Source organism: Pristis pectinata, chromosome 1 (genome assembly GCF_009764475.1).
Source record: "Pristis pectinata isolate sPriPec2 chromosome 1, sPriPec2.1.pri, whole genome shotgun sequence".
Taxonomy (NCBI): Eukaryota; Metazoa; Chordata; class Chondrichthyes; order Rhinopristiformes; family Pristidae; genus Pristis; species Pristis pectinata.
Window position 1 is genome coordinate 9,764,309 of NC_067405.1, and position 27,446 is coordinate 9,791,754.

Below are 27,446 nucleotides of genomic sequence, written 5' to 3' on the forward strand. Positions count from 1 at the left end.
ATAAATGCAGTCTGGAAGGACCTCATCTCAGAAACTTATAGCACTGCTTGAGGCCATTTGGCCCCTTGTGTCTGTGCTAGCTATTCTTGAGCTGAAGTTATCTTCCAGTTCTTGGTCCACAGTCTCAGAATCAGAATTATTATCACCGACTTATATGAAGTGAGATTTGTCGGTGAAGAAGTTCAAGGGCAAGTATCTGAGGGTTCCTTCCTCCATAGTCCTTTTAGGCTGTGAGTTCCAGGACCCCAACATATTCTGGGGGAAAAGGATTTTTCATTTTCTTTCCCTATAATCTTTCTAACAATTACCCTAAATCTCTTCTGCACAGTAAGTGGCCTCTCTGCTAAAGGAAATAGGCCCACCGTATCCAACCTATCCAAGCCTCTTTTCATAAACACTAGCATTAAATCTCCCCTCTTTGTTCCAAAGTAAGCACAGCCCTGTCCAGCTAATATTCCCTCATGGTCAAAAGCTGTGTCCTGACAACAACCTCATCGATCTCCCCCTTGAGCATAATCACATGCTTCCTGTAATGTGACAACCAGACTCGGCATGGTTCAAATTAATTCCTTCAAATTTTCCCTCTTTACCAATGTCCCCGACCCACCCACCCTCTCCACCACCCCCCTCTCCCCTCCCCCCAACCCTACCCTCTCAATCCCCTTCCCTGAGGCATTTCACTCTTCAAAAAAAAATCACGTTTGGCATCAGTCTGGATCCAATTTTCGGAGAAGATCTCATCTCAAGACCAGATGGACATTGGAACAAACTCATTAATGATGTTCCAAACAGGGTGGCAGGGAGTTGGCTCTCTACATACTGGTCTGCTTGTTGACGGTGTTGAGGGAGATACGCTCATCTGTTTCCTCGACCATACTGGCCAGCTCCTCAGAATCCACATAGGTGTAGAAGTAAGCCATGATGGAGAATATGATGGAGACAGCAATCATGAGGCAGGCAAAGAGCACAAACTCTTGCCACTGAGGGTGAAAGAGGACATGGTTACTGCAACTGTACAACACACAGTGGATATATTCAGCACACCATCCCTCTGCTATTCAGCATGCTTTCTGGCTGTGGCCCTCAGCGCTTTTCAGTGTACTAAGGCCAATGTTGCTTGGCTGTCAGTCACTGGTTGCTACAGGTTACAGCTCATGCACAAGGCAGAAAGCATCAGGAACCTTTCAGATTGTTTTTAACGAGGATCTTTCAGGGACAGTAAGTGCATGGCGATGGAATAACGTACACAATACATATGTGCGCACACACACACACGTGCACATACATATGCACGCATACAGATATGCACACAAGCACACACACACATGCAAACAAAAATGTGCACGCACAAACATATATGTACACACACAGACGGGCACACACACACACACACAAATGCATGTGCACACAAACACACATGTACACACACACACACACACACACACACACACACACACACACACACACACACACACACACACACACACACACACACACACACACACACACACACAGAAGATGGTAAATAGACCGGGGAGATGTTAACAGGAGTGGTAGGATGAACAGACAGACGTTAGATGAAACTTAATACTGAGAAATATGAAGTGTCACACTTTGGTAGGAAGTATGAGAAAAGGCTGTATAAACCAGAAGAGACAATTTACAAGAATGGGTACAAGAAGAGTGAGGGTTTGGGGTATACATGCATTGTTCTTTGAAAGATGACTGAGGTTAAAAAAAACTTGATAAATAGAGCATGGAGGACAAGAGCAAAAAGTCATGACGACCCTTTCAGTGTGGTTCAGCCACAACTGGAGTTCTGTGTCCAGTTCTGGCCGGACTTTATGAAAGATACGAATGCTTCGGACAGGGTGGAGACGAGATTTACCAGAATGGTTCCAGAGATGAAGGAATGTTGGAGAGACTGGAGAAGCTGGGGTTATTCTTCATGGAACAGAGGAGATTGCACGTGGACCTGACAAAGATAGCTAAAATTCTGAAGGGTGTGGACAGAGTATTAAGAGAAAAATTGTTTCAATTGACAGAGGGATAAAGAGCCAGGGGATGTAGGATGAAAGTAATTGGCAGAAGAGCCATAAGTGACATGAGGATTTTGTTTTGTTTTTACACAAATGGTTAGTGCCTAGAATTCACTACCAAGTGAGTGGAGATAAATCCAATTGCAGTGTTCAAGAAACAGTAGGATACTTATCTGATAGGAAAGAATTTTCAGGGCTGTGATGAGATGGCAGGGGAGTGGAATTAGCTGGCCTTTTCTTACATAGGCCTGGTTTGGATACAATGGGCCAAATGGCCTCCTTTCATACTGTAACTGTTGTGACACAAACGCACACAAACACACAGAAGCATGTACACAAAATACACAGAGATATGCAAGTATATTTTCAAAGACTTACAAATCCACAGACAAATAATTACACACACATGCACGCACACACGCACGCACACACGCAGTGTCCGTTCTCTTCCATTGAAGAGCTATAAGCAGCAAGCTGTCAATTTAATACCATCAGCACCACTCAGTTTCAGTCCTTTGTATCTAGGCTACAACCTGTCAGCTGACCCAGTTATGGTCAGAGGGCCACCATGGGTAAAGGAAGGGCAGAGCGAGCTGTTGGAATCTGGTACCTGCTCCATAAAAGCGGATTTAGCCACAATAACCACAATGATGTTCCCGAAGGCCACCGTCAGGAGCCAGCCAGACTGAAGCACAGCCTTCATGTTCAATGGAGCCTGAAACAATGAAAATGGCAGCAATTGATCAAACGCATTCAAAATATTAAATGTTAAAATTTAAATGCGTCTTGTAAAATCTCACAGTGCAGTGAAGGTCCTTCATCCCATCATATACTAGCCCTTTGAATGAGCTCCCATTTGCCTGCTCTTTCTCCACATGTTCACAAGCATTGACACTTTGAATATAATGACTGAATCTGCATGCACTGTGTAATGAATTGACCTGTACGATCGGTAAGCAAGACAAGTTTTTCAGTGTACCTCGGTACATGTGACAATAATAAACCAATTCCAATTCACCTCCCTTTCCAGTGGCAGATGCCAGATCACAATTTGCTGTTTACAACAAAATCCTTCAGTTTCTCAAGTCAATTAAGTTCTCTGATGTGACGAGCTAGGCGTTCTGTGGACTCTACCTAAATCTGTGACAGTGTGACAGGAGGTTGGATTGGGTCCCATTTTGGCCAGGATCCTGTTGGAGACATGACGTGTATTGAATGCAACAGACACGGAAGGTGCAAGTGATTCTGGATCTCCCAGCTCGGGAATTAGTCCTTGATTCCACACACTAATCTGGATGGATCAGGGTTGAGTCCAACAATTCCAACACTCCTTACACTTGGGGGGGAATTTTGTCTTGATGTTTGTCTCCATCTAATGGCACTTCAGAAAACTGCAGCCCTTGGCTGCCGGACCACTGTGGAGATGTGAAGGGTGTGTTCCTTGTATCCTTGAGACTTGTTGTGCTCTGCTGTACCATAATCTTGACAGATGTTTGTTAAAAACCTTCACCAAAACTAATCCAGAGTGAACCTAACATTTCCTTGAAGGATTTTAAAAATCCCTTTGGATAATTTAGGGCATTAAAGGTTTTACCTTAATGCATGGTGTGGCGTTTAAACAACTTAACCATTGCCAAAGCTAACACATCGGAGCAGGGACGCTGGTACAGCACTATCCAAATCTATGGAAGTGTGTCAAGTATCCACTCAATCTCCAAGCAGCTTGTGGGATACAATAGAGTAGTTATTATAAAACTGGACTGTATCGGTGACAGGCAAAAATTCAACACCACCCAGGCACCTCCTTATAGCGAGAGCCCTCCAATCCAGGCAAAATCCTGGTGAATCTTCCCTGCCCTCTCTCAAGAGCAATCATATCCATTGCATCGTGTGGTGACCAGACCTGCACACAATTCTACAAGTGTGGCATAACCAGTGTTTTGTAAAGTAATCCCTCCTACCTACAGAATGCCCAAGTCCCTATTTTCCTCTCATTCATGCACCCATCCAAGCCCCTCTTAGAAGCCCCAAATGAATTTGCCTCCACCACCCTATCAGGCAATGCATTCCAGGAATCCACCACTCTCTCAGTAAAAAAAAGTACCCCTCACGTTTGTTCCAAACCTACCCCCTCTCACATTAAATGCATGCCCTCTGGTATTGGAACATAACATTCCAACTCTTATATTCTATGCCCCAACCTATGAAAGCAAACATGCCAAATGTATTCTTCACCACCTTATCGACCTGTGTTGCCACTTTCAGGGAACTTGGACCCTAGGTCTTTCTTTCTGCCCTTCCATTCACTGTATATGTCCTACCCCTATCTGACCTCCATAGCTTTCATCATGTTAAATATCTCTGTTGGATCTCTTGGCAACCTCCTCTGCTTTGAGGAGAACAACCCAGCTTCTCCACATAACTGAAGTCCTTCATCCAGTCTAGTAAACCTCTTCTTCATCCTCTCTCTGTTCTTCACATCTTGTGTGAGACCAGATTTACACCGGCCTGGAGAAGCAGGCAAGCAGCATCACTGTCAGCAACTTTGGGGATTTTCCCATTAACCACTCTTGAGTTGGAAAATCCCAACGTCACCAGCAGTTGCACAGAGTAGACACTGAACATTGCTTTTGCTGAAATTACGTCTGCAAAATCTGGACCTTGACTAGTGCCCGGAGCAAAACGATGAGGACAGGGTAGAGATTTGGCCTTGCTTACCTTGGGGGAGGTGGGGGAGAAGTTGGGTAAAATGATCCAACTAAACTATGTAAGGTTATGCAAGGGAACTGACAGAATTGGTCTAAGGCTAAGGTGAGATCACGTGCTAAAAATTAAGTGTAAACTAACATAATTTTTTTTGTATAGAAGGTGAAGGGCCATTGAATGAACTGGATAAGAGACGATAGGACATGTTTGACAAGGGTTACAGAGTCAGTCATAGAGACATACAGTGCACAAACAGGCCCTTTGGCTCACCATGTCCATGCTGAACATTGCATCCAACTATACTATTTCTATTTACCTGCATTAGGTCTATAGCCTTCTGTGCCATGGTGATTTTTGTGCTTGTCTAGATGACCTGTAAATGCTGTCAGAATACCTACCTCCACCACCTCCTCAGGAAGGCCATTCCAGACTCCAACTAGCCTCTGTGTGAATAAATTCCTCCTCAGATTCCCCCTAAACCTCTGACCACTTATTTTAAACTTGTGGCCTCTTGTTTTAGATTACCCCACCATGGGAAAATGATTCTTACCACCTAGCCATGTAATTTTGTATACCTCTATCAGGTCATCTCTCAGCCTTGTTCCAGGGAAAAGCAACCCAGCTTAGAACATACAGAACAGAAAAATACAGCACAGAACAGGCCCTTCGGCCCACAATGTTGTGCCGACATAGCTAATCCCTCCTACGTACTGATTGCCCATATCCCTCCATTTTCCTCTCATTCATGTGCCCATCCAAGCCTCTCTTAAAAGCCCCCAATGAATTTGCCTCCACCACCCTATCAGGCAACGCATTCCAGGCATCCACCACTCTCTGAGTAAAAAACTTACCCCTCACGTCTGTTCTGAACCTCCCCCCTTTCACCTTAAATGCATGCCCTCTGGTATTGGAACATAACATTCCAACTCTTATATTCTATGCCCCAACCTATTAAGGCAAACATGCCAAATGTATTCTTCACCACCTTACTCCATCCCAGTTATTGATAAGGCTTCTCCTTATCACTGAGATACGATTACCCAGGCAGCATCCTGGTGAATCTCCCCTGAACCTTCTCCAGGGCAAGTTGGAGAGGGCTGATTTTCCCTATTGCCATTCCCGAAAGAAAAGTGCGATGCTCAGGTCTTTTCCACGTGGACCTGGCCCTTGTGGTAACAGTAGACCCAAACCCATTGTTGTTAAGTGGGGAGGGGGTCTGGGATTTTCTCCAGCATGTCAATTAGATCTCCAATTGCAGGTACCAAATCCCCCCCCTCCAATTCCCAACTGAGAAGTGACACCGGGACCCTCTTCAGTGACCTGTAGGTGGGGACAGAGAGCTGAAGACAGCAAGAGCAGAAAGTGGATCAATTCTTTCCTTATCCAACTTTAAATACCAGAGGACAGAGCTTTTATGTGAGAGGGATGAAGTGTGCCTGGCAAGTTTCTTTTTACACACAGAATGGTGGGTGCCTGGAACATGCTACCATGGGTGGTGGTGGAAGCAGATACGATAGAGGCGTTCAAGAGGCTTTTAGGTAGGCATGTAAATATGCAGGGAATGGAGGAATATGGATCACGTGCAGGCTGAAGGATGTTTAATTTGGCATCATGCTTGGCACAGACATGGTGGGCCGAAGGGCCTTTTCCTGTGCTGCACTGTTATACTCTCTATGTTCTATAACCCCAAGGTATGGAGCCTTCTGGACACTCTGCTCCCCAATGGCAGCAGTTGGAGTAAGCAGGGAAGGTAACGCATGTTTCTCCTGCTTCTGTTTTCTAAGTCCGTAATCTTCTGCTTTAATTTTTCATTAGATTTTGCTTGCTTTTTGCAAAGGTTCTCTAAGTCATCAATTTTCCCATCCAAAGTCGAGAGAGATGCTTCATTCACTTTAATTCGTTCGTCATGATCATTCTAAGGTTTTTTTGAATAGAATCAAACTTGGAATTAAGCTGTCAAAGCTGCTCGGACGAGTCATCTATGTGATTTCGAAGCAATTGGAAAAATAGATTCCAGAGTTACAGGAGGATCATCTTCCTTAGTAGTTTTCACAGCTTTGGCACTCCTTGTATTCATAATAAAGTAAAATCACATTTAAAGTTATTACTGAGGATGAAAAAGGAGGATTTCAAACCGGGTTGAAAGAGTTAGATATAGTGGGAACAATGGTAAATAGATGTTACTCCATTAATGACCAGCAGACAGCTTTGTCAACAGGCCTGAATAATGGAAACAAATGAGCCTGTTGAAGTGAATGAACTAATCCTGTAAGATAGGGGTGAATGGTTTGAGACACAGTGTGGAATGTGTGAAGGAGCAATTTTAGATCCATGCTCCCAAAGCTTCTCACCACTGGAGGCTCCTGGTGTCATATCTGGCTAAATACTGGAGATTGATTGCACTGATTTATGGCTAACACGAGGGGGCAAAATTTTAAGGTGATTGAAGGTATAAGGGGGATGTCAGGGGCAAGTATTTTTTTTACACAAAGAGTGGTGGGTGTGTGGAGCACACTGCCGGCAGAGGTCGTGGGAGCAGATATATCAGGGACATTTAAGAAACTCTTAGATAGCCGTATGAATGATAGAGAAATGGAGGGCTATGTGGGAGGGAAGGGTTAGATAGATCTTAGAGCAGGATAAAATGTCAGCACAACATTGTGGGCTGAAGGGCCTGTACTGTGCTGTAATGTTCCATGTTCTATGACTGGCTAACAACCCCACCATTGTATGAGGCAACCACCAAGACACAGAGAACTAACCAGATGGTCTCTGTGCTTAATAAATAGGACATAGAACACTACAGCACAGTGCAGGCCCTTCAGCCCACAATGTTGTACCGACATTTATCCTGCACTAAGATCTATCTAACTCTTCCCTCCCACATAGCCCCCCATTTCTCTATCATTCATGTGGCTATCTAAGAGTCTCTTAAATGTCCCTAACGTATCTGCCCCCACAACCTCTGCCGGCAGTGCATTCCACACACCCACCACTCTGTGTAAAAGACTTACCCCTGACATCCCCCTTATACCTTCCTCCAATCACCTTAAAATTATGTCCCCTCATGTTAGCCATTGTCATCCTGGGAAAAAGTCTCTGGCTGTCCACTTGATCTATGCCTCCTATCATCTTGTACACCTCCATCGTCACCTCTCATCCTCCTCCTCTCCAAAGAGTAAAGCCCTAGCTCACTCAACCACCAATCCACCAATCCCACTGTAAAAATTCAGATATATCATGGCTTGGTATGGTAACTGCTCTGCCCGTGACTGCAAGAAGCTGGAGAGAATTGTAGACACAGTTCAGCACATCATGGAAACCAGCCTCCCTTCCATGGATTCTGTCTACGTTTCTCGCTGCCTCAGTAAAGCAGCCAGCATAATCAAAGACCCCACCTACCCTGGACATTCTCTCTTCTCCCCCCTCCCACCAGGCAGAAGATACAAAAGCCTGAAAGCATGCACCACCAGGCTCAAGGACAGCTTCTATCCCACTGTTATAAGACGATTGAACAGTTCCCTCATACGATAAGATGGACTCTTGACCTCACAATCTACCTCATTATGACCTTGCACCTTATTGTCTGCCTGCACTGCACTTGCTCTATAACTGTAACACTTTATTCTGCACTCTGTTATTGCTTTACCCTGTACTACCTCAATGCACTGTGTAATGAATTGATTTGTACAAACGGTATGCAAGACAGGTTTTTCACTGTATCTCGGTACATGGGACAATAATAAACCAATTGACCAGTTCAGGTTTCCATTAGTGAGTGCATGTCGGACGAGACCAGTACCTGAGAGTAGGAGAACTCCACCCCAGTTATTGAGAACATCACTTCACCAGCGGACATCAGCACGTATGGCGGAATTTGCCATGCAAGGTGAATTATGTTTGCTTTGATATCTTCCGTCTTCCAGATCTCCAACCTGTCTTCATTGGGCTGAGGATGTGAAAACACAGTGGATTGAAGTTATTGCCCTCCCCAAATACAGAGACATTGGGACTAAGTGTCAAGGAGCCAATGATTTTCAGATCCATGTCAACGTGAGCTCAGTGGGAAGATCAGAATGGGCCTCCCAGGAAGCAGCTGTTGAAATTTTCACCGAGGTCGCTGACAATGGTTTCTTATCAAGGTGTTCATATGCAACTCTTCTCACTTCTCCCCCCACCCATCGGGCAGAAGATACAAGAGCCTGAAAGCAAGTACCACCAGGCTCAAGGACAGCTGCTATCCCGCTGTTATAAGACTATTGTACGATAAGATGGACTCTTGACCTCCCAATCTATCTCATTGTAGCCCTTGCACCTTATTGACTGCCTGCAATGCAATTTCTCTGTAACTGTAACACTATATTCTGCATTCTGTTATTGCTTTTCCCTTGTACTACCTCAGTACTGATATGTTGGAATGATCTGTATGGATGGCGTGCAAAACAAAGTCTTTCACTGTGCCTCGGTACATGTGACAACAATAAACCAATTTACGAAAGTAGACATTAAATATAGTGGTTAATATCTTGTTTATATCTAATTAATTAAACGTCTAATTAAATATAGTGTTTAATTGTACTATAATTTCAAGAACAACAGCTGGATTATGTTTCCTGCTTAAGAATATTTTCTGGAAATTTAAGATGATTTCGGTGGAAAAATAATTTACAAAAGTAATTAAAGGACAAAACAGGAATGAAGGAGGCCATTTGGTTCATTGTGCTTGTACTGGCTAGACAGAGAGCTATCAGTGTATGGCTTCATACCTATGGTTTCAGGTAGCTTGATCCGGGTAGGTACGGTAGTGTAGCGGTTAGTGTAACGCTATTACAGCGCCAGCGACCCGGGTTCAATTCCGGCTGCTGTCTGTAAGGAGTTTGTACGTTCTCCCCATGACTGCATGGGTTTCCTCCGGGTGCTCCGGTTTCCTCCCACATTCCAAAGACATGCGGGTTAGGAAGTTGTGGGCATGCTATGTTGGCAACAGAAGCGTGGCGACACTTGCGGGCTGCCCCCAGAACACTCTACGCAAAAGATGCATTTCACTGTGTGTTTCAATGTACATGTGACTAATAAAAATATCTGATCTTGCCAGTTTCTCTCCCACTTTTCAAGTTACCATCAACAGTTCCTCCGCCATTAATAACCTTGGGCTTGCTGTTGGTTGGAAATATGGACCAGCTCCAAGAGAGGGTCAGAGCCTGGGCATCCTGCAGTGAGTGACACCCCTCCAGCCAACCCACCACCTGATGAGATACAAGTCAGGAATGTGAAGGAAAACAAGAAAAGATATCTTTATTCGTCACATGTACATCGAAACTCCTGTATCTCCTACCTGATGGGAGAGGAGAGAAGAGAGAATGATCTGGGTGGGTGGGGTCTTTGATTGTGCTGGCTGCTTCACCAAGACAACGAGAGGTAAAGACAGAGTCCAAGGAGGGGAGGCTGGTGTCCGTGACGTGCTGGGCTGTGTCCACAGCTCTCTGCAGTACAGGATACTGGTGAGGCTGCAGCTACTGTGTGCTGTTAATATTTGCCTGGATGAGTGCATTTTGAAAAGCACACAGAAAGCTCGACGCCATCTGGGAAGAAAAGTCACTGGGGCACAGTGGCTGCAGTGTGGACCATCGACATGGTGCACTGCACCTACTCACCCAGGTCATTCCAACACCATCTCCCACACCCTAGGAAGACAAAAGCAGCAAGCACAAGGGACAACCACCACCTACAGGTTCCCCTCCGAGTCACACACCACCCTGATTTGGAAAAAAAGTGCCATTCCTCATCGTCGCTGGGTCCAATTCCTGGAACTCCCTCCCCAACTGCACTGCAGGAGCACCTTCACCAGAAGGACTGCAGCAGTTCAAGAAAGTGCTTCACCATCACCTGCCCGAGGGCAACTAGGGATGGGCAATAAGTGCTGGCCTTGCCACAGATATCGACATCATGTAAGTGAGATTATAAAAAGGCACAGGGTAAAACACTGTTAATAGGGCACACTTGGGGATACTGGACCCGATAAGTTTCCAGACTATCGAATATTATTTTGTAATTCACTTTGTAAAAAGATTAACATTAAGTTTCAAGGACATGTGGGAAACTGAACCAGGTGAATTTGAAGGGAGAGTTCCAACAGAACCGGGTGGGTTTAAAGTGAGAGTTGGAACTGGGGCCCCGTGGCAGAGGGGAGCATCAGAACCGGGGCCCTGCAGAGTGGGAAGGGAGCGAGGGAACCAGGACCCCAGTGAGTGGGAGCCCCATGAACACTACCTCGATGTTCCCTTTTTTCTTGCACTATTTATTTATTTTTGTAATGTAATAAATTTTATGCCTTTGCACTGTATTGGTGGCACAAAACAACAAATTTCCCGTCATATAAGTCAGTGATAAAAGATCTGATTCTGATCAGGGATCAGTGGAACCAGGGATCCAATGAATGGTTGGGTGGTGATGGAACCTGGGACCCAGTGAGTGGAAGGGGAGTGTGGGAACCAGTGATCGGGGAGCGCTGGAGCCGGAACCCCTGGTGAGTGGAAAGTGCAAACGTCATCTGGTGAGCCAGACGCCAAACCATCGGCATTTCCAAATGATTGGATAGCGGATTGTCGTAGTTTTTGATATTGAGGTCTCACTTACTACAACGTCCACAACAACGGTGTACGCTGCGCCAAAATCCAACAGTCCCAAATCCACATCATATTTCATTGTACCAATCTCGCACATCCCCTGGTAGCTGTGTGGACAAAGAATATTGGCAATGAGTACAGGTCTGGGAATTCAGACGCCATCCAGGAAGAAAAGCCACTGGGGCACAGTGGCTGCAGTGTGGACCATCAACACGGTGCACTGCACCTACTCACCCAGGTCACTCCGATACCATCTCCCACACCCAAGGAGGACAATGTCACAGAAAGAGGCCATTCTACCTCAGTGCCCATGCTCCTCACCAAGCCTCCAACTGCGACAGAGAGACTGCCAAGGAGATTCACCAGGATGGGGACTGGAATGCAGGGCTGTAGTCAGGAGAGATTGGACAGGCTGGGGTCATTCTCCCTGGAACGTAGCAGGCTGACAGGTGAGCTTATAAAATCATGAGGGGCATAGACAGAGAAAGAGAAACAAAGGACTGCAGATGCTGGAATCTAGATGAAAAACATGATGATGCTGGAGGAACTCAGCAGGCCAGGTCAACGTCTCGGGTCAGGACCCTTCTTCATAGATAGTATAGGTGGTCAGAGTATTTTTCCAGGGAAGGGGAGTCCAGAACTAGAGGGCATTTGGTTTAAGGCGAGAGGGGAGAAAATTTAAAGGAGATCTGAGGGATAAGTTTTTCAGAGGTGGTGAATACTTGGAACGAGGAGCTGGTGGAGGCAGGTACAATTACAACGCTTAAAATGCATTTGGACAGACACTTGGATAGGATAGGTGCAGCGGGGGATAGGATAGGTGCAGCGGGATTCAGGGATACATAAGCCTAATGCAGACAAATGGGCATAGCATAGACAGGCATCATAGTTAGCATGGTCAAGGTGGGTTGCAAGGGCCCATTTCTGTGATGTATGTTTCTATGATTCCATGATGCTGCTGTATAGAAACACTCCAAGATGAATCACAGGGATAATGTGTTGCTGAAGTTGTGAAGTCTACCCTCCCACCCCAGACATTCTCTCTTCTTCCCTTTCCCATCGGGCAAGAGATAGAAAAGCCTGAAAGCACGTACCACCAGGCTTGAGGACAGCTTCTATCCCACTGTGTTCAGTTCTGGTCACCTCATTATTGGATGGATGTGGAAGCTTTAGAGAGGATGCAGAGGAGATTTACCAAGATGTTGCCTGGATTGGGGAGCAGGTCTTATGAGGATAGGTTGAGCGAGCTAGGGCTTTTCTCTTTGGAGTGGAGGAAGATTAGAGGTGACTTGATAGAGGTGTACAAGATGATAAGAGGCATAGATTGAGTGGACAGTCAGATACTTTCTCCCAGGGTGACAATGGCTAACGCAAGGGGACGTAATTTTAAGGTGATTGGAGGAAGGTATAAGGGGGATGTCAGGGGTAAGTTTTTTTTTACACAGAGAGTGGCGGGTGTGTGGAATGCACTGGTGGCAGAGGTTGTGGGGGCAGATACATTAGGGACATTTAAGGGACACTTAGATAGGCACATGAATGATAGAGAAATGGAGGGGTATGTGGGAGGGAAGGGTTAGATAGATCTTAGAGCAGGATAAAATGTCAGCACACATCGTGAGCCAAAGGGACTGTACTGTGCTGTGGTGTTCTATGTTCTAAGACTATTGAATGTATGAATTGATGAAGTCTTGACCTCACAATCTACTCATCATGGCCCTTGCACCTTATTGTCTGCCTGTATTGTACTCTGTCTGTAACTGTAACACTTTATTCTGCATTCTGTTATTGTTTTTCCTTGTACTAGATAAGATATTTTTATTAGTCACATGTACATTGAAACACACAGTGAAACGCATCTTTTGCGCAGAGCGTTCTGGGGGCAGCCCGTAAGTGTTGCCACGCTTCCGGCGCCAACATAGCACGCCCACAACTTCCTAACCCATACGTCTTTGGAATGTGGGAGGAAACCGGAGCACCGGGAGGAAACCCCATATATTTTGATATGATGAAGTGATCTGTATGGATGGAACAGAAACCAAAGTTTTTCCCTGCACTTCACTACATGGGACAATAATAAACCAATTTACCAAATCTGGGCGACGTTGTGTAGTGTGACCCATTGGGACAACCTTATCTGGATTTCCCAACATTTGCATCATGTTACACTGACGAAGGAGCTCAACTGTCCACCGACTGGCTCTGTCATTTCACCCTTTTACCAACATCCTCCCCCCCACCCCCACCAATTGCCCTCCCCCACCTTCTCTGATATGTAGACTAACTTTATCTCTTCTGCAGGGTCATTAACTACTTCTCTCCCCACAGATGCTGCCTGACCTGCTGAGTGTTTCCAGCTTTTTCTGTTTTTATTTTGGATTTCCAGCATCTGCGGTTTCTTTTTTGACTCTAAGATAACAGTTGTGTTGATGGGACGAAGACAGAGGAGTAACTCCACGCCTGCTCTTTCTTGACACTGCACCATGGGTAGAGCTTTTGTTTAATGACCCATCCAAAAGACAGAGCTGTTGACAGGACAGTGTGTCCTCACTGTCACTGTACCTGGAGTACTGCCTGCAGTTCTGGTCTCCTTACTTGAGGAAAGATATACTGGCTTTGGAGGTGGTGTAGAGAGGGCTCCAGGTTAATTCTGGAGATGAGGGGGGTTAGCCTATGAGGAGAGATTGAGTCACCTGGGACTATACTTGCTGGAATTCAGAAGAATGAGAGGGGATATTATAGAAAATTATAAAAGGGAGAGATAAGATAGAGGCAGGAAGGTTGTTTCCACTAGAGAAACAAAGGACTGCAGATGCTGGAATCTAGATGAAAAACACGATGATGCTGGAGGAACTCAGCAGGCCAGGCAGCATCCGTGGAGAAAAGCAGGCGGTCTGACCCAAAACGTTGACCGCCTGCTTTTCTCCACGGATGCTGCCTGGCCTGCTGAGTTCCTCCAGCATCGTCAGGTTGTTTCCACGGGTAGCTGAGACTAGAACTAGGGGACATGGCCTCAAGATTCGGGGGAATAGATTTAGGACGGAGATGAGGAGAAACTGCTTTCCCTAGAGAGTGGTGAATCTGTGGAATTCTCTGCCCAGGGAAGCAGTAGAGGCTACCTCATTAAATATATTTAAGACACAGTTAGATAGGTTTTTGCATAGTAGGGGAATTAAGGGTTATGGGGAAAAGGCAGGTAGGTGGGTCTGAGTCCACGGCCAGATCAGCCATGATCTTATTGAGTGACAGAGCAGGCTCAACGGGCCGGATGGCCTCCTCCTCCTCCTGTTTCTTATGTTCACTACCCCAGTGGATTGTTTGGTCGAGTTCCTGGGGTTGGTATTGCCCCCTGACTTTTTGGAGGTCCCAGTCCGAACCATGGCTCACTCCTAAACCGAGGTACAAGTTCCCCCACCGCATAGCTTCATTTACGAACAGGAGGACAGAAACCTCCTGCGGAGCAGAAGGGCAAAAGCTCGCTGGATCTTGATTTTCAGTACGAATACGGATCGTGAACCTCCTTTACTAAACCTCCAGATCTGGAGTGTCACGGTTAGTGTAATGCTATTACAGCGCCAGTGACCCGGGTTCAATTCCGGGCCACTGTCTGTAAGGAGTTTGTACGTTCTCCCCATGTCTGTGTGGGTTCTCTCCGGGTGCTCCGGTTTCCTCCCACATTCCAAAGATGTACGGGTTAGGAAGTTGTGGGCATGTTATGTTGGCGCCGGAAGCGTGGCAACACTTGTGGGCTGCCCCCAGAACACTCTACGCAAAAAGATGCATTTCACTGTGTGTTTCAATGTACATGTGACTAATAAAGATATCTTATCTTATCTTGCTGCAGGAGTGTTGAGTTGATGGCTGCTTTTATTGCTCCCCATTACCTTGAAGAGTTGGGACATTGAAAGCAGAGAAGATAGCAACATTTCAAAGGAATTTAGACCTGCACATGAACAGGCAGGGGTTAGAGGGACACGGATCACGTGCAGGGGGTTAGTTTGCATTGGTATCATGGTCAGCAGTCACGGTGGGCCAAAGGGTCTGGTCCTGTGCTGTACTGTTCCATGTTTTATTGTTTGGGTTTTCTGAATGACTCACCTCAGAGGACACCAAGAGCAACATCGAGCACAGAGATAAAACTGAAAGTCACCGATTTAGTGTCAGGGGTAGGAGGTTTAGTGGGGATCTGAGGGGGACTTTTGTCACCTAGAGAGTGGTGAGTTCCTGCCTGAGAGAGGGGTGGAAGCAGAGTCACTGATAGCATTTGAGAAGTGTCTGGACAAGCCCGTGAACAGCCCAGGCATAAAAGGGTCTGGGCCAAGTGCGGGAAGATGGGACTAATACGAATAGGAGCCCACTGGTTGGCATAGACATGGTGGGCTGAATGGCCTGTTTCCCTGCTGTAGGACTCTATGACGCCATAAGCCACGGCCCAATTACTCCATGAGTCTCCTTCCTTCCTCCTGGCACCTCCCTTCTTCTGAACATACCTGCTGCACACCTCACCTGCACCTTGTCCTTCTGAGTTCATCGAGTCATAGAGTCATAGGCATGGAAACAGGCCCTTCAGCCCAACTGGTCCATGCCAGCCAAGATTGCCATCTAAGCTAGTTCCATTTGCCAGCGTTTGGCCCAAATCCCTTTCCTATCCAAGTACCTTTTGAATGTTGTTAATGTACCTGCGTCAACCACTTCCTCTGGCAGCTCGTTCCATGTACGGACCACCCTCTGGGTGAATAAGTTGCCCCTCATGTTCCTATTAAATCTCTCCTTTCTCACCTTAAACCTGCGTCCTCTAGTCCTTGATTCCCCAGCCCTGGGAAAAAGGACTGTGTGCATTCACCCTATCTATGCCCCTCATGATTTTGTACGCCTCTATAAGGTCACACCTCAGTCCCCTGATTCCGATTCCAACCACATTCTGGCATGGTGTAGAAGTTAGCGCAATGCTATTGCAGCACCAGAGACCCGGGTTCAATTCCGGACACTGTCTGTAAGGAGGTTGTACGTTCTCCCCGTGTCTGCATGGATTTTCTCCGGGTGCTGTGGTTTCCTCCCACATTCCAAAGACATACGGGTTAGGAAGTTGTGGGCATGCTATGTTGGCACCGGAAGCGTGGCGGCACTTGCGGGCTGCCCCCAGAACACTCTACGCAGAAGATACATTTCACTGTGTGTTTCGATGTACATGTGACTAATAAAGAAATCTGATCTTCTGGATTTGTGACTGAATGCCTTTAATTTTGCCCCAGGTTTCAAACTCCCTGTGAGTGGAAACCTTTTCAGAGATGGTTAGGAAAAGACGCTAAATAAAAGTGGTGAAGGTAAGATGGTGGTGATGGGAAAAGTGAAGCACAGATAGATCCCACAACAGATTGGTGATCTAAAGCTGTGCTTTGGGGTTATCTATTCCCAACTCCTCCCCGGGAAGCAGACACGATAGTGGTGTTTGGGAAAGGTTTAGACAGACACGGAACAGGCAGGGAATGGAGGGATATAGACCACATTGCCAGTACACAGGTTTAGCTTAATTTGGCATTGTGTTTGGCACAGACATTGTGGGCCAAAGGGCCTGTTCCTGTGCTGTACTGTTCTATGTTATGGTACAGGATCACCCACCTGAGATGTCAATGTTTCGTTCTCCCCCAGATGCTGCCTGACCTGCTGACTGTTTACAGCCTTTGCTGTTCATATTCCAGATTTCCAGTATCTGCAGTATTTTGCTTCTGCATACCAGTGCTGATCTGGAGGTTTGGTGATGGATCCACGAGAGGGATAGCTGCTGGGTGCAATACCGGATGTCCTGTCCCCAAAAACGGTGGCTTCTCAGCCTTGTGTTGTGGCAAACGAGCTCAGGGGCAAACCTCCACTTACTGTCCTCGCAACACCACTTTGTACGCAGAGCTGCTGTAGTTTGCGCTCACAGTCTCAAATTTCTTGTTTTCAAGCGTGAAGTTTAAATCTTTGCTGTGTGCATTTACGATCCTGTGGATAGAAACCAGGCCTTGAGCAGGAAGCTGTTTGCAGGCAAGAAAGAGACTTGAGGGGATCAACAGGTCTGTGTCCTACCTCAAGGTGGCTTTCCCCTCCTCTGGCTTGGACTTCTCATCTTCCAGCTGGGTTCAAAGGCAGGAGAATTACCAGGAGTTTGGGGATGACAGGAATAGTATTTATACTTCACACTTTGTAGCCCGAACATCCCTCCACCCTCTTCCTCCCAACACACACCAACTCTCCCTGCCCCTCATATAAACACACTGACACTCCTCCTCCCCTCACACTCCCTCTCCCCTCACACACACCCTCTCCCCTCACACACACCCTCTCCCTCCCCCTCACACACACCCTCTCCCTCCCTCTGCCCTCACACACTCCCTCTCCCCCCACACACTCCCTCTCCCCCTCACACACACTCTCACACACACCCTCTCCCTCCCCCTCACTCACCCTCTCTCTCCCTTTCCCCTCACATACCCTCTCCCTCCCTCTCCCCCTCACACACCCTCTCCCCCTCACACACCCTCTCCCCCTCACACACATACCCTGTCCGTCCCTCTCCCCCTCACACACTCCCTCCCTCCCTCACACACTCCCTCCCTCCCTCACACAGATACCCTGTCCGTCCCTCTCCCCCTCACACACTCCCTCCCTCCCTCACACAGATACCCTGTCCGTCCCTCTCCCCCTCACACACTCCCTCCCTCACACACATACCCTGTCCGTCCCTCTCCCCATCACACACCCTCCCCCCCCCCCTCACACACCCTCTCCCTGCCTCTCCCCCTCACACACCCCCTCTCCCCCTCACACACCCTCTTCCCCCACACCCCCTCCCCCTCCCTCTCACACACCCTCCCCCCTCCCTCTCACACACCCCCTCTCCCCCCTCCCTCACACACCCCCTCTCCCCCCTCCCCCCCACACACTGACTCACTCACCCTTACACACTCACATACATTCACACACACTCTCCCTCACACACACGACTTTCCTGCCCTCTCGCACACATCGACACAGCCTCCCTCTCTGACACACACTGATGCTCCCTCCCTTACACACACATACTGACTCTCCCTCTCACACCCAAACTCCTTCCCTCAAACGTGTACACACACTGACCCTCTCACACAATCTGACCCTCTCAGACTCTCACACTTTCTCTCTCACGCACACTCTCCCTCTCTCTCTCATACATTGACTCTCTCCCATCATCAGCAAATTGAGCAACACTCCCTTTGTCGCCTTGGTCCATGTATGTTAGCTGTAAACGATGAGACCCCCGCCCTGACCCCAGTGGCACACCACTTGCCAGTCAGAGCAAGACCCATTCACCCATCCAATGTGTGGGCAATGCAACCGAGGAGTAACTCCGCCCCCAGGTGCCAGCGTGGAGAATTGCGCCCCATTTCATGGTAAATTGTATCAGTCCGCCCTCCAGTGGTGTTGCCATGAATTGCAGCTCCCTGGTTCCCAGCATGGCACTGTGTCTGAGAAACTGAGCAACGATTGCCTTTTGAGAGAGAAAGTGTGATTTCCATCGTCCAGTCACTGAGTTGCACTAACTCTTACAACATTCACAGTGAGGCTAGTCTAATTCACCTAAAGTGTAAAAGTTCTGGGTACTGGTTAATACCTACCAATTTGCAATGCAGGTTTGTACTCTCTGTATAGAGCAGAATGCTGTATGCAGCAGTTTCACTGACAGTTTGATGACAAGCTGTGGTCTTGCCTTCATAGGTCAAGTCAAAACTGAAGGATTGATTTTTAGAATCGAGCTGTAACTTGATATAATGATCTGGATCCTGACACAGAAAAGGTGATCAGATTTTTTAACGGCATGATGATATAATAAAACTTCGATGTACATAGAAATTTTCACATTGTTAAATATCCCAAGGCAAATTATGAATCTTTGCTGCGTTCCCTCTATGGCCTTCATCTTTGGTGAGTACACCAAAACTGAATACAACACTCCAGGAGACCCAAGAGATTCTGCAGGTGTTGGAATCTGGAGCAACAACAAAATGCTGGAGGAACTCAGCGGGTCAGGCAGCATCTATGGAAGGAAATGGACAGTCAATGTTTTGGGCTGAGACCCTTCATCTAGACTCCAGGTGTGGTTCTCACTGAAACCCTATAAAATCACAATAAGACTTCCAAGCAGAAGCAGATAATCTACATGCAAGGAGATGTTAGCAGACTAAAAACTTGATTGGTTCTCCTCCATGGACTACACTTCCCACTGCCTTGGGAAAGCAGCCAACATAATCAAGGACCCCTCTCACCATTGGGCATAAGATACAAAAGCTTGAGAACACATACCACCAGACTCAAGGACGGCTTCTATCCTGTTGTTATAAAACCCTTGAACATGATGAAGACAAAATCTTGATCTCTCAACTTACCTTGACATTGCCTTGCACATTATTACCTGTCTGCACTGCACTTTCTCTGTAACTGTAACACTTTATTCTGCATTCTGTCTTTGCTCTTCCTTTTGTACTACCTCAATGTACTTATGTATGGACTGAGCTGTCTGGATGGCATGTACACAAAGCTTTGGTATAAGTAATAAACCAATTATGGAGGGAATTCCACAGCTAAGAAGCCAGATGGATGAAACAAAGGTTGCAAAATGAGGGACCAGAGCTGGAAGAGACCAGTGATGTGAGATGGTTGTAGGACTTTAAGAAATTTTGGGGATAAGGGTGGGAGGCTGGTCGATCTGATAGGATTATCAATTCAAAATGGACCCATTGTGAAGAAACACTGTAAGCACATGAGCAGAGTGGGTGATTGGTCAATGAGAGCCAGTGTGCGTTAACCCAGGAAGCACAGAGTTATCAACGAGTTGAAGTCCATGGTTGGTGCAAGTGCCTGATGGATGGACAGTGATGACAGGGCACATCGTCAACAACCAGATACATTGTGATGCACAAAGTGCTGGGGGAACTCAGCGGGTCAGGCAGCATCTGTGGAGGGAAGTGGACAGTCGACGTTTCAGGTCAAGACCGTTCATCTGGACCAAAGGGGGAGGTAGCCGGTATAAAGAGGTGGAGGGAAGGGGTGGAGCAAGAGCTGGCAGGTGATGGGTGGATCCAGGAGGGGAGATAGGCTGGTGGAGGAGGGAAGGGTGGAGATAGTGACTGGGAGGTGTTAGGGGGAGGTGACGGTGGAATCTGATAGGAGAGGAAGGTAGAGCATGGAACCGAATAAGGGAGGTGGGGAGGGCAGAGGGGAAAAGATGTTCAACCCGGAAGTGTGAAGTGATGCACTTTGGAAGATCGAATTTGAAGGCAGAATACAAGGTTAATGGCAGGACTCCCAGCAGTGCAGAGGAACAGAGGGATCTTGGGGTCCACATCCATAGATCCGTCAAGGTTGCCACGTAGGTCGATAGGGTTGTTAAGAAGGCATATGGTGTGTTGACCTTCATTAATCAGGGGATTCAATTCAAGAACTGCGAGGTGATGTTGCAGCTCTATAGAACTCTGGTCAGACCACACTTGGAGTATTGTGTTCAGTTCTGGTCGCCTCATTATAGGAAGGATGTGGAAGCTTTAGAGAGGGTGCAGAGAAGATTTACCAGGATACTGCCTGGATTGGAGAGCATGTCTTATGAGGATAGGTTGAGTGAGCGAGGGCTTCTCTCTTTGAAGAGGAGGAGGATGAGAGGTGACTTGATAGAGGTGTACAAGATGATAAGAGGCATAGATCGAGTGGACAGTCAGAAACTTTATCCCAGGGCAAAAATGGCTAACATTAGGGGGCATAATTTTAAGGTGATTGGAGGAAGATATAAGGGGGATGTCCGGGCTAAGTTTTTTTTTACAGAGAGTGGTGGGTGCGTGGAACGCACTGCTGGCGGAGGTTGTGGGGGCAGATACATTGGGGACATTTAAGAGACTCTTAGATAGACACATGAATGCTAGAAAAATAGAAGGCTATGTGGCTGTCTCCTTGTGACTGTCTGGGTTTCTCCTGGACACCCCAGTTTCCTCCCACATCCTGAGAGCATAGGTTAACTGGCTGCTGTAAATTGCTCCCTGTTTAGGTGTATGGTAAAGAATCAAAGGGCAGTTGATGGGGAGGTGAGAGAAAATGTTGCAGGATTGCAGGGAATGGGGGCGACACGGTGGTGTAGCAGTTAGCGTAACGCTATTACAGCGCCAGCAATGAGGGTTCAATTTCCGCCGCTGTCTGCGGGGAGTTTGTACGTTCTCCCCCGTGACTGCGTGGGTTTCCTCCAGGTCCTCCGATTTCCTCCCACTTTCCAAAGATGTACTGGTTAGTAGGGTAACGTGGGTGTAATTGGGCGGCACGGGCTCGTTGGGCCAGAAGGGCCTGTTACCGTGCTGTATAAATAAAATTTTTCAAAGTTTGTAAAGAAATGAGGAATGGAGTAATGGGACTAATTGGAGCTGGCATGAATACGATGGACTGAATGGCTTCTGTCACTGTTGTTGTAAGCAAGGTGCTATACAAATGCAGGACTTGCACTCTTTCTCTGTGCCTACCTTCCTGTGAAATCCCAACATAAAAGAATGATATCACATGACTTCAGGAAATCCCGTATCTCTTTGCAGCCATTGAATTGTAGTCGGTGTTCTAATGGGAAATACTGACACCAAGATCCCACAAGCAGTGGTTAGCAGTGACCCAATCTATAATCTTTATTTCAGTGATAATGACCGAGAGATAACTGGTGGTCAGGAATTATGTCCCTGCTAATGTTTACGGGGTTGGGGAATCAAGAACTAGAGGGCATAGGATTAGGGTGAGAGGGGAAAGATTTAATAGGAACCTGAGGGGCAACTTCTTTACCCAGAGGGTGGTGAGGACATGGAATGAACTGCCAGAGGAAGTGGTCGTGGCAGGTACAATGCCAACGTTTAAAAGACATTTGGACAGGTATGTGGATAGAAAAGGTTCAGAGGGATATGGATGAATGCGGGCAAATGGGACTAGCTTGGTGGGCACCATGGACAAGATGGGCCAAAGGACCTGTTTCCAATGCTGTATGACGATGACCCTTCACGCTCAAGTTAGAAGCTCCCCACTGGCTTAGAGTTTCTTCCACGATTAGACAAAACTGTTACCTGAAAGGGTTCCATGGTGGTAGGAAAGCCACTTTGTCCTTGGAGATTGACGCTAACATTTTTATTGGCCAGGTTTAGGAACTGAACATAGCTTTCTTTAACACCAGGCTCAGGATCCAGAGTGTTCTGAAAAGCAAAACGATATCAAGAATGGTTAAAGTTAGTCCAGAATGTGGAAACAAAAACAGAAAATGCGGGAAATATTCAGCAGGTCAGGCAGCATCTGAGGGAAGAGAAACAAGAGTCAATACTTCATGTTGAAGGTCCTTCAACAGAACTGGGAAGATGATGAACGAGACACAGGAGGCTGCAGATGCTGGAATCTGGAGCAACACACGAAACGCTGGAGGAACTCAGCAGGTCAGGCAGCATCCATGGAGGAAAATAAACAGTCAACGATTCAGGTTGAGACCCTTCATCTGGACTCTATGTTTCAGTCTAGAAGAAGCGTCTAGTCCTGAAACATTGATTGTCCATTTCCCTCCACAGATGCTGCCTGACTCGCTGAGTTCCTCCAGCGTTGTGTGTGTTGCCGGAGACAAAAGCAGCTTGGGACTGCAGGGAGGGTGGCAGAGGGATGTCTCTGAAAAAGTAAGATCAGGGTGACCACGGGGATAGGCTGTAAATAAGGGTATATGGTCAGTGAGTGAATGGGAGCAGTCAGAGGGTGAGAACATAGACATAAGAATGTGGGAGTTGCAAAATACAGAGCCGGAAGACGTGCCTGGCGGTCAGGCTGGGTGTGAGAGAAAAAGGGGAAAACGTACAAACAAGCTGAGCTAACGTCACAGATGGATGACTGATACAAAGATATCTTTATTAGTCACATGTACATCAAAACACACAGTGAAATGCATCTTTTGCGTAGAGTGTTCTGGGGGCAGCCCGCAAGTGTCGCCACGCTTCTGGCGCTAACGTAGCATGCTCACAACTTCCTAACCCGTACGTCTTTGGAATGTGGGAGGAAACCGGAGCACCTGGAGGAAACCCATGCAGATACGGGGAGAACGTACAAACTCCTTACGGACAGCGGATGGAATTGAACCCGGGTCGCTGGCGCTGTAATAGCGTTACGCTAACCGCTACACTACCGTGCCTGCCCAGATCAAGCTACCTGAAGCCATAGAGTCCAGAAGGCTGCAACATGCCCAGGCAGATGAGGTGCTGTTTCTCAAGCTTGCACTGGTCCTCATTGTCACAGTACAGGAGGCCACAGAGGGATAGGTCAGAGTGGAAGTGGGATGGGGAGTGCAGGCAGTCAACATTGGTCACTTGTCCCACCTGGTGAGGTTGGGGTCTGCGGTGTGGAGGGGTCAAGAGGGGGGGATTCCCTCTGGGTTACACATACCTGCACCTGCAGCTCCACGATAGCCGCAGCGATAAACGCCAGGCCAGCCAGAACCATGCCAACCGTCATCCTCCTGAGGGGCCTGTGGAGGAAAGAGACAAAGGAAAATCGTCAGCGGCTTTACCAGGCGTCCATTGTAGAGGAACATTAAAGCAAGGGTTTGGCGATTGGGGCAGGAGGAAGTCACTAGGAAACCAACCCTGGAGGGACGTGGGCGGCACAGCTGGTAGAGCTGCTGCCTCACAACGCCAGAGACCCGGGTTCGATCCTGACCTCCGACGTTGTCTGTGTGGAGTTTGGTATTGGTTTATTATTTCACTTGTACTGAGGTACAGTGAAAAACTTGTCTTGCATACCGATTGTATAGGTCAATTCATTACACAGTGCAGTTGCACTGAGTTAGTACAGAGTGCATTGATGTAGTACAGGTAAAAACAATAACAGTACAGAGTAAAGTGTCACAGCTACAGAGAAAGTGCAGTGCAATAAGGTGCAAGGTCACAACAAGGAAGATCGTGAGGTCATTGTCCATCTCATTGTATAAAGGAACCGTTCAATAGTCTTATCACAGTGGGATAGAAGCTGTACTTGAGTCTGGTGGTATGTGCCCTAAGGCTCCTGTATCTTCTGCCTGATGGAAGAAGAGAGAAGAGAGAATGACCCGGGTGGGTGGGGTCTTTGATTTTGCTGGCTGCTTCACCACAGCAGCGAGAGGTAAAGACAGAGTCCATGGAGGGGAGGCTGGTGTCCGTAATGTGCTGGGCTGTGTCCACAACTCTCTGCAGCTTCTTGCTGTCCTGGGCAGAGCAGTTGCCGTACCAAGCTGCGATGCATCCAGATAGGATGCTTTCTGTGGTGCATCAATAAAAGTTGGTGAGTGTCAAAGGGGACATACTGAATTTCTCTAGCCTCCTGAGGAAGTAGAGGCACTGGTGAGCTTTCTTGGCCGTGGCACCTACGTGATTTGACCAGGACAGGCTATAGGTGATGTTCACTCCCAGGAACTTGAAGCTCTCAACCCTCTCGACCTCAGCACCCTTGACGTAGAAAAATGCATGTACACCGCCCCCTTTCCGGAAGTCAATGACCAGATCTTTTGTTTTGTTGATATTGAGGGAAAGGTTGCTATTTGCATGTTCTCCCTGTGACCGCGAGGGTTTCCTCCGGGAGCTCCGGTTTCCTCCCACATCCCAGAAATGTGCCGGTTGGTAGGTTAATGGGCCATTGTAAATTGCCCCTAGTATGTAAGTGAGTGGTCGAATCTTGGGGGGAATTGATGGGTATGTGGGGAGAATAAAATGTTGTTGGAAAGGTTGGTAGGTTATGATGCATCTCTGTAGAACTCTGGTTAGGCCGCATTTAGAGTATTGCGAGCAATTCTGGTCACTTCACTATAGGAAGGATGTCGAGGCTTTAGAGAGGGTGCAGAGGAGGTTTACTAGGATGCTGCCTGGATTAGAGGGCATGTGCTATCAGGAGAGGCTGAACAAACTTGGGATCTTTTCTCTGGAGTGACGGAGGCTGAGGGGTGATCTGTTGGAAGTGTATAAAATGATGAGGGGCATAGATAGGGTGGACAAGCAATATCTTTTTCCCATTATTGAGCAATCCAATACCAGAGGGCATGCATTTAAGGTGAGAGGGGTAGGTTCAGAACAGATGTGAGGGGTACGTTTTTTTACTGAGAGAGTGGTGGATGCCTGGAATGAGTTGCCTGATAGGGTGGAGGAGGCAAATTCATTGAGGGCTTTTAAAAGGGGCTTAGATGAGCACATGAATGAGAGGAAAATGTGCATCCTGTAGGTAAGAGGGATTAGCCATGTCGGCACAACATTGTGGGCTGAAGGGCCAGTTCTGTTCTATGTTAATTGGCCCTAGTGTGTCAGTGAGAGGTAGAATCTGGGAGTTAGAGTCATAGAGTTAGAGTGTTATACAGCACAGAAACAGGCCCTTCGGCCCAACTCATTCATGCTGACCAATGTGCCTACTGAAGCCAGTCCCAATTGCCTGCATTTGGCCCATATCCTTCTAAATCTTTTCAGTCTAAATGTCTTTCAAACACTGTTATTGCAGCCGCCTCTACTACCTCCTCCGACAGCTCATTCCATAACCCACCACCCTCTGAGAAAAAGTTGCCCCTTGGGTCCCCTTTAAGTTTTTCCCCTCTCACCTTCAACCTCTGCCCTCTAGTTTTAGGCTCACCCACCCTGGGAAAAACACCGTGGCCGATTACCTTATCTATGCCCCTCGTGATTTTATAAACCTCTGTAAGTTCACCCCTCAAGCCTCCTTCACTCCAGGGAAACAGTCCCAGCCTGTCCAGCCTCTCCAGCCTCTCCCGATAACTCAAGCCCTCCAGTCCCAGTAACATCCTCGTGAATCTGTTCTACGTCCTCCCCTGCTTTCTTTGCAGACGAGGAGGGGTGTTGAAATTAGCCTTTCACCACTGAGGAGTTAAACCAGATGTGGGATGTCACTGATGGAAGTGAACGTGAGGGGAAGAACAGGCATTAACACTTGCAGCACTGATAAAATTTCTCTGCTGATCACCTCCCTTGTTTCACACCCCTGAAGTAGGTGGATAAACGCAAGTTGTTGTGTTCCACCTGCGACTACACCTCAGGAATACTTTAAAATCCCTTTGGGACATCCTGAGGCGACAGAAGGTGCTATAGTGTATGACAGGCACGGTAGTGTAGTGGTTAGCGTAATGCTTTACAGCGCCAGCGACCCGGATTCAATTCCAGCTGTGTCTGCAAGGAGTTTGTACATTCTCCCCTTGTCTGCGTGGGTTTCCTCCGGGTGCTCCGGTTTCCTCCCACATTCCAAAGACATACAGGTTAGGAAGTTGTGGGCGTGACACGTTGGTGCCGGAAACGTGGCCACACTTGCGGGCTGCCCCCAGAACACTATGCAAAAAGATGCATTTCACTGTGTTTTGATGTACATGTGACTAATAAGGAAATCTTACAGAAATGCAAGTATTTCTGCCTGGATGCAAGGGAGGAGGGAGCTTCCTGCTGAGTCCCAACCTCTCCCCAGGTGAGACCAACACAACCTGGGGATAGACAGTGAGACCCTTCGCAATGGTCTTCATTCTTATGAACATAGGAACATTCCTTATGACACAGAGGGTGCTCACAGCCCATTGAGTCTATGCTGGCTCTTGGACCAATCCTGGCTGTTACTTTTCCCTCGTTTCTCTATGGCCTGTTCTTCCTCCGATGCCCATCAACTTCATCCAGACATTCCGTCCGCCCACTGACACCAGGGGTAATTTACTGTGACCAGCTAACCTATCAACACCCATGCCTCTGGTAGGTGGGAGGAAACTGGATCAGTTCACAGGGAGAACATGCAAACTCCACCTAGCCAGCAAAGGTGGTCAGGATCGAATCTTGGTTGCTAGGACTGAGGCAACAGCACTATCTGCTGCATCACTGTAGGAGGAATGTGGATTCTCATGCCCAATCCCAATAGATCTGGCTGAGTTGTGTCTCATGTCTATCTCCTATAACCATGACGAACAAAGATACATCAATTGTTTTCAGTTCTGGTCGCCTCATTATCAGAAGAATGTGGAAGCTTTAGAGAGGGTGCAGAGGAGATTTACCAGGAGGCTGCCTGGATT

The 27,446-nt window shown here is 47.4% G+C and overlaps 1 protein-coding gene across 1 annotated transcript in view; it reads right to left on the reverse strand.

Moving 5' to 3' along the window:
* Positions 1-658: 658 nt before the first annotated feature.
* slc15a2 (solute carrier family 15 member 2) overlaps positions 659-27,446 on the reverse strand; it is an 83,106-nt gene continuing 56,318 nt past the window's right edge. The window contains exons 15-23 of the mRNA XM_052021001.1: positions 23,816-23,897; positions 22,468-22,593; positions 19,006-19,170; positions 17,438-17,484; positions 17,243-17,353; positions 11,382-11,478; positions 8,548-8,694; positions 2,650-2,754; positions 659-980 (exon numbers count right to left, since the gene is read on the reverse strand). Coding sequence (XP_051876961.1) covers positions 813-980; positions 2,650-2,754; positions 8,548-8,694; positions 11,382-11,478; positions 17,243-17,353; positions 17,438-17,484; positions 19,006-19,170; positions 22,468-22,593; positions 23,816-23,897 — 1,048 coding nt within the window. The 3' untranslated portion in view covers positions 659-812. The remainder of the gene's footprint in view (positions 981-2,649; positions 2,755-8,547; positions 8,695-11,381; positions 11,479-17,242; positions 17,354-17,437; positions 17,485-19,005; positions 19,171-22,467; positions 22,594-23,815; positions 23,898-27,446) is intronic.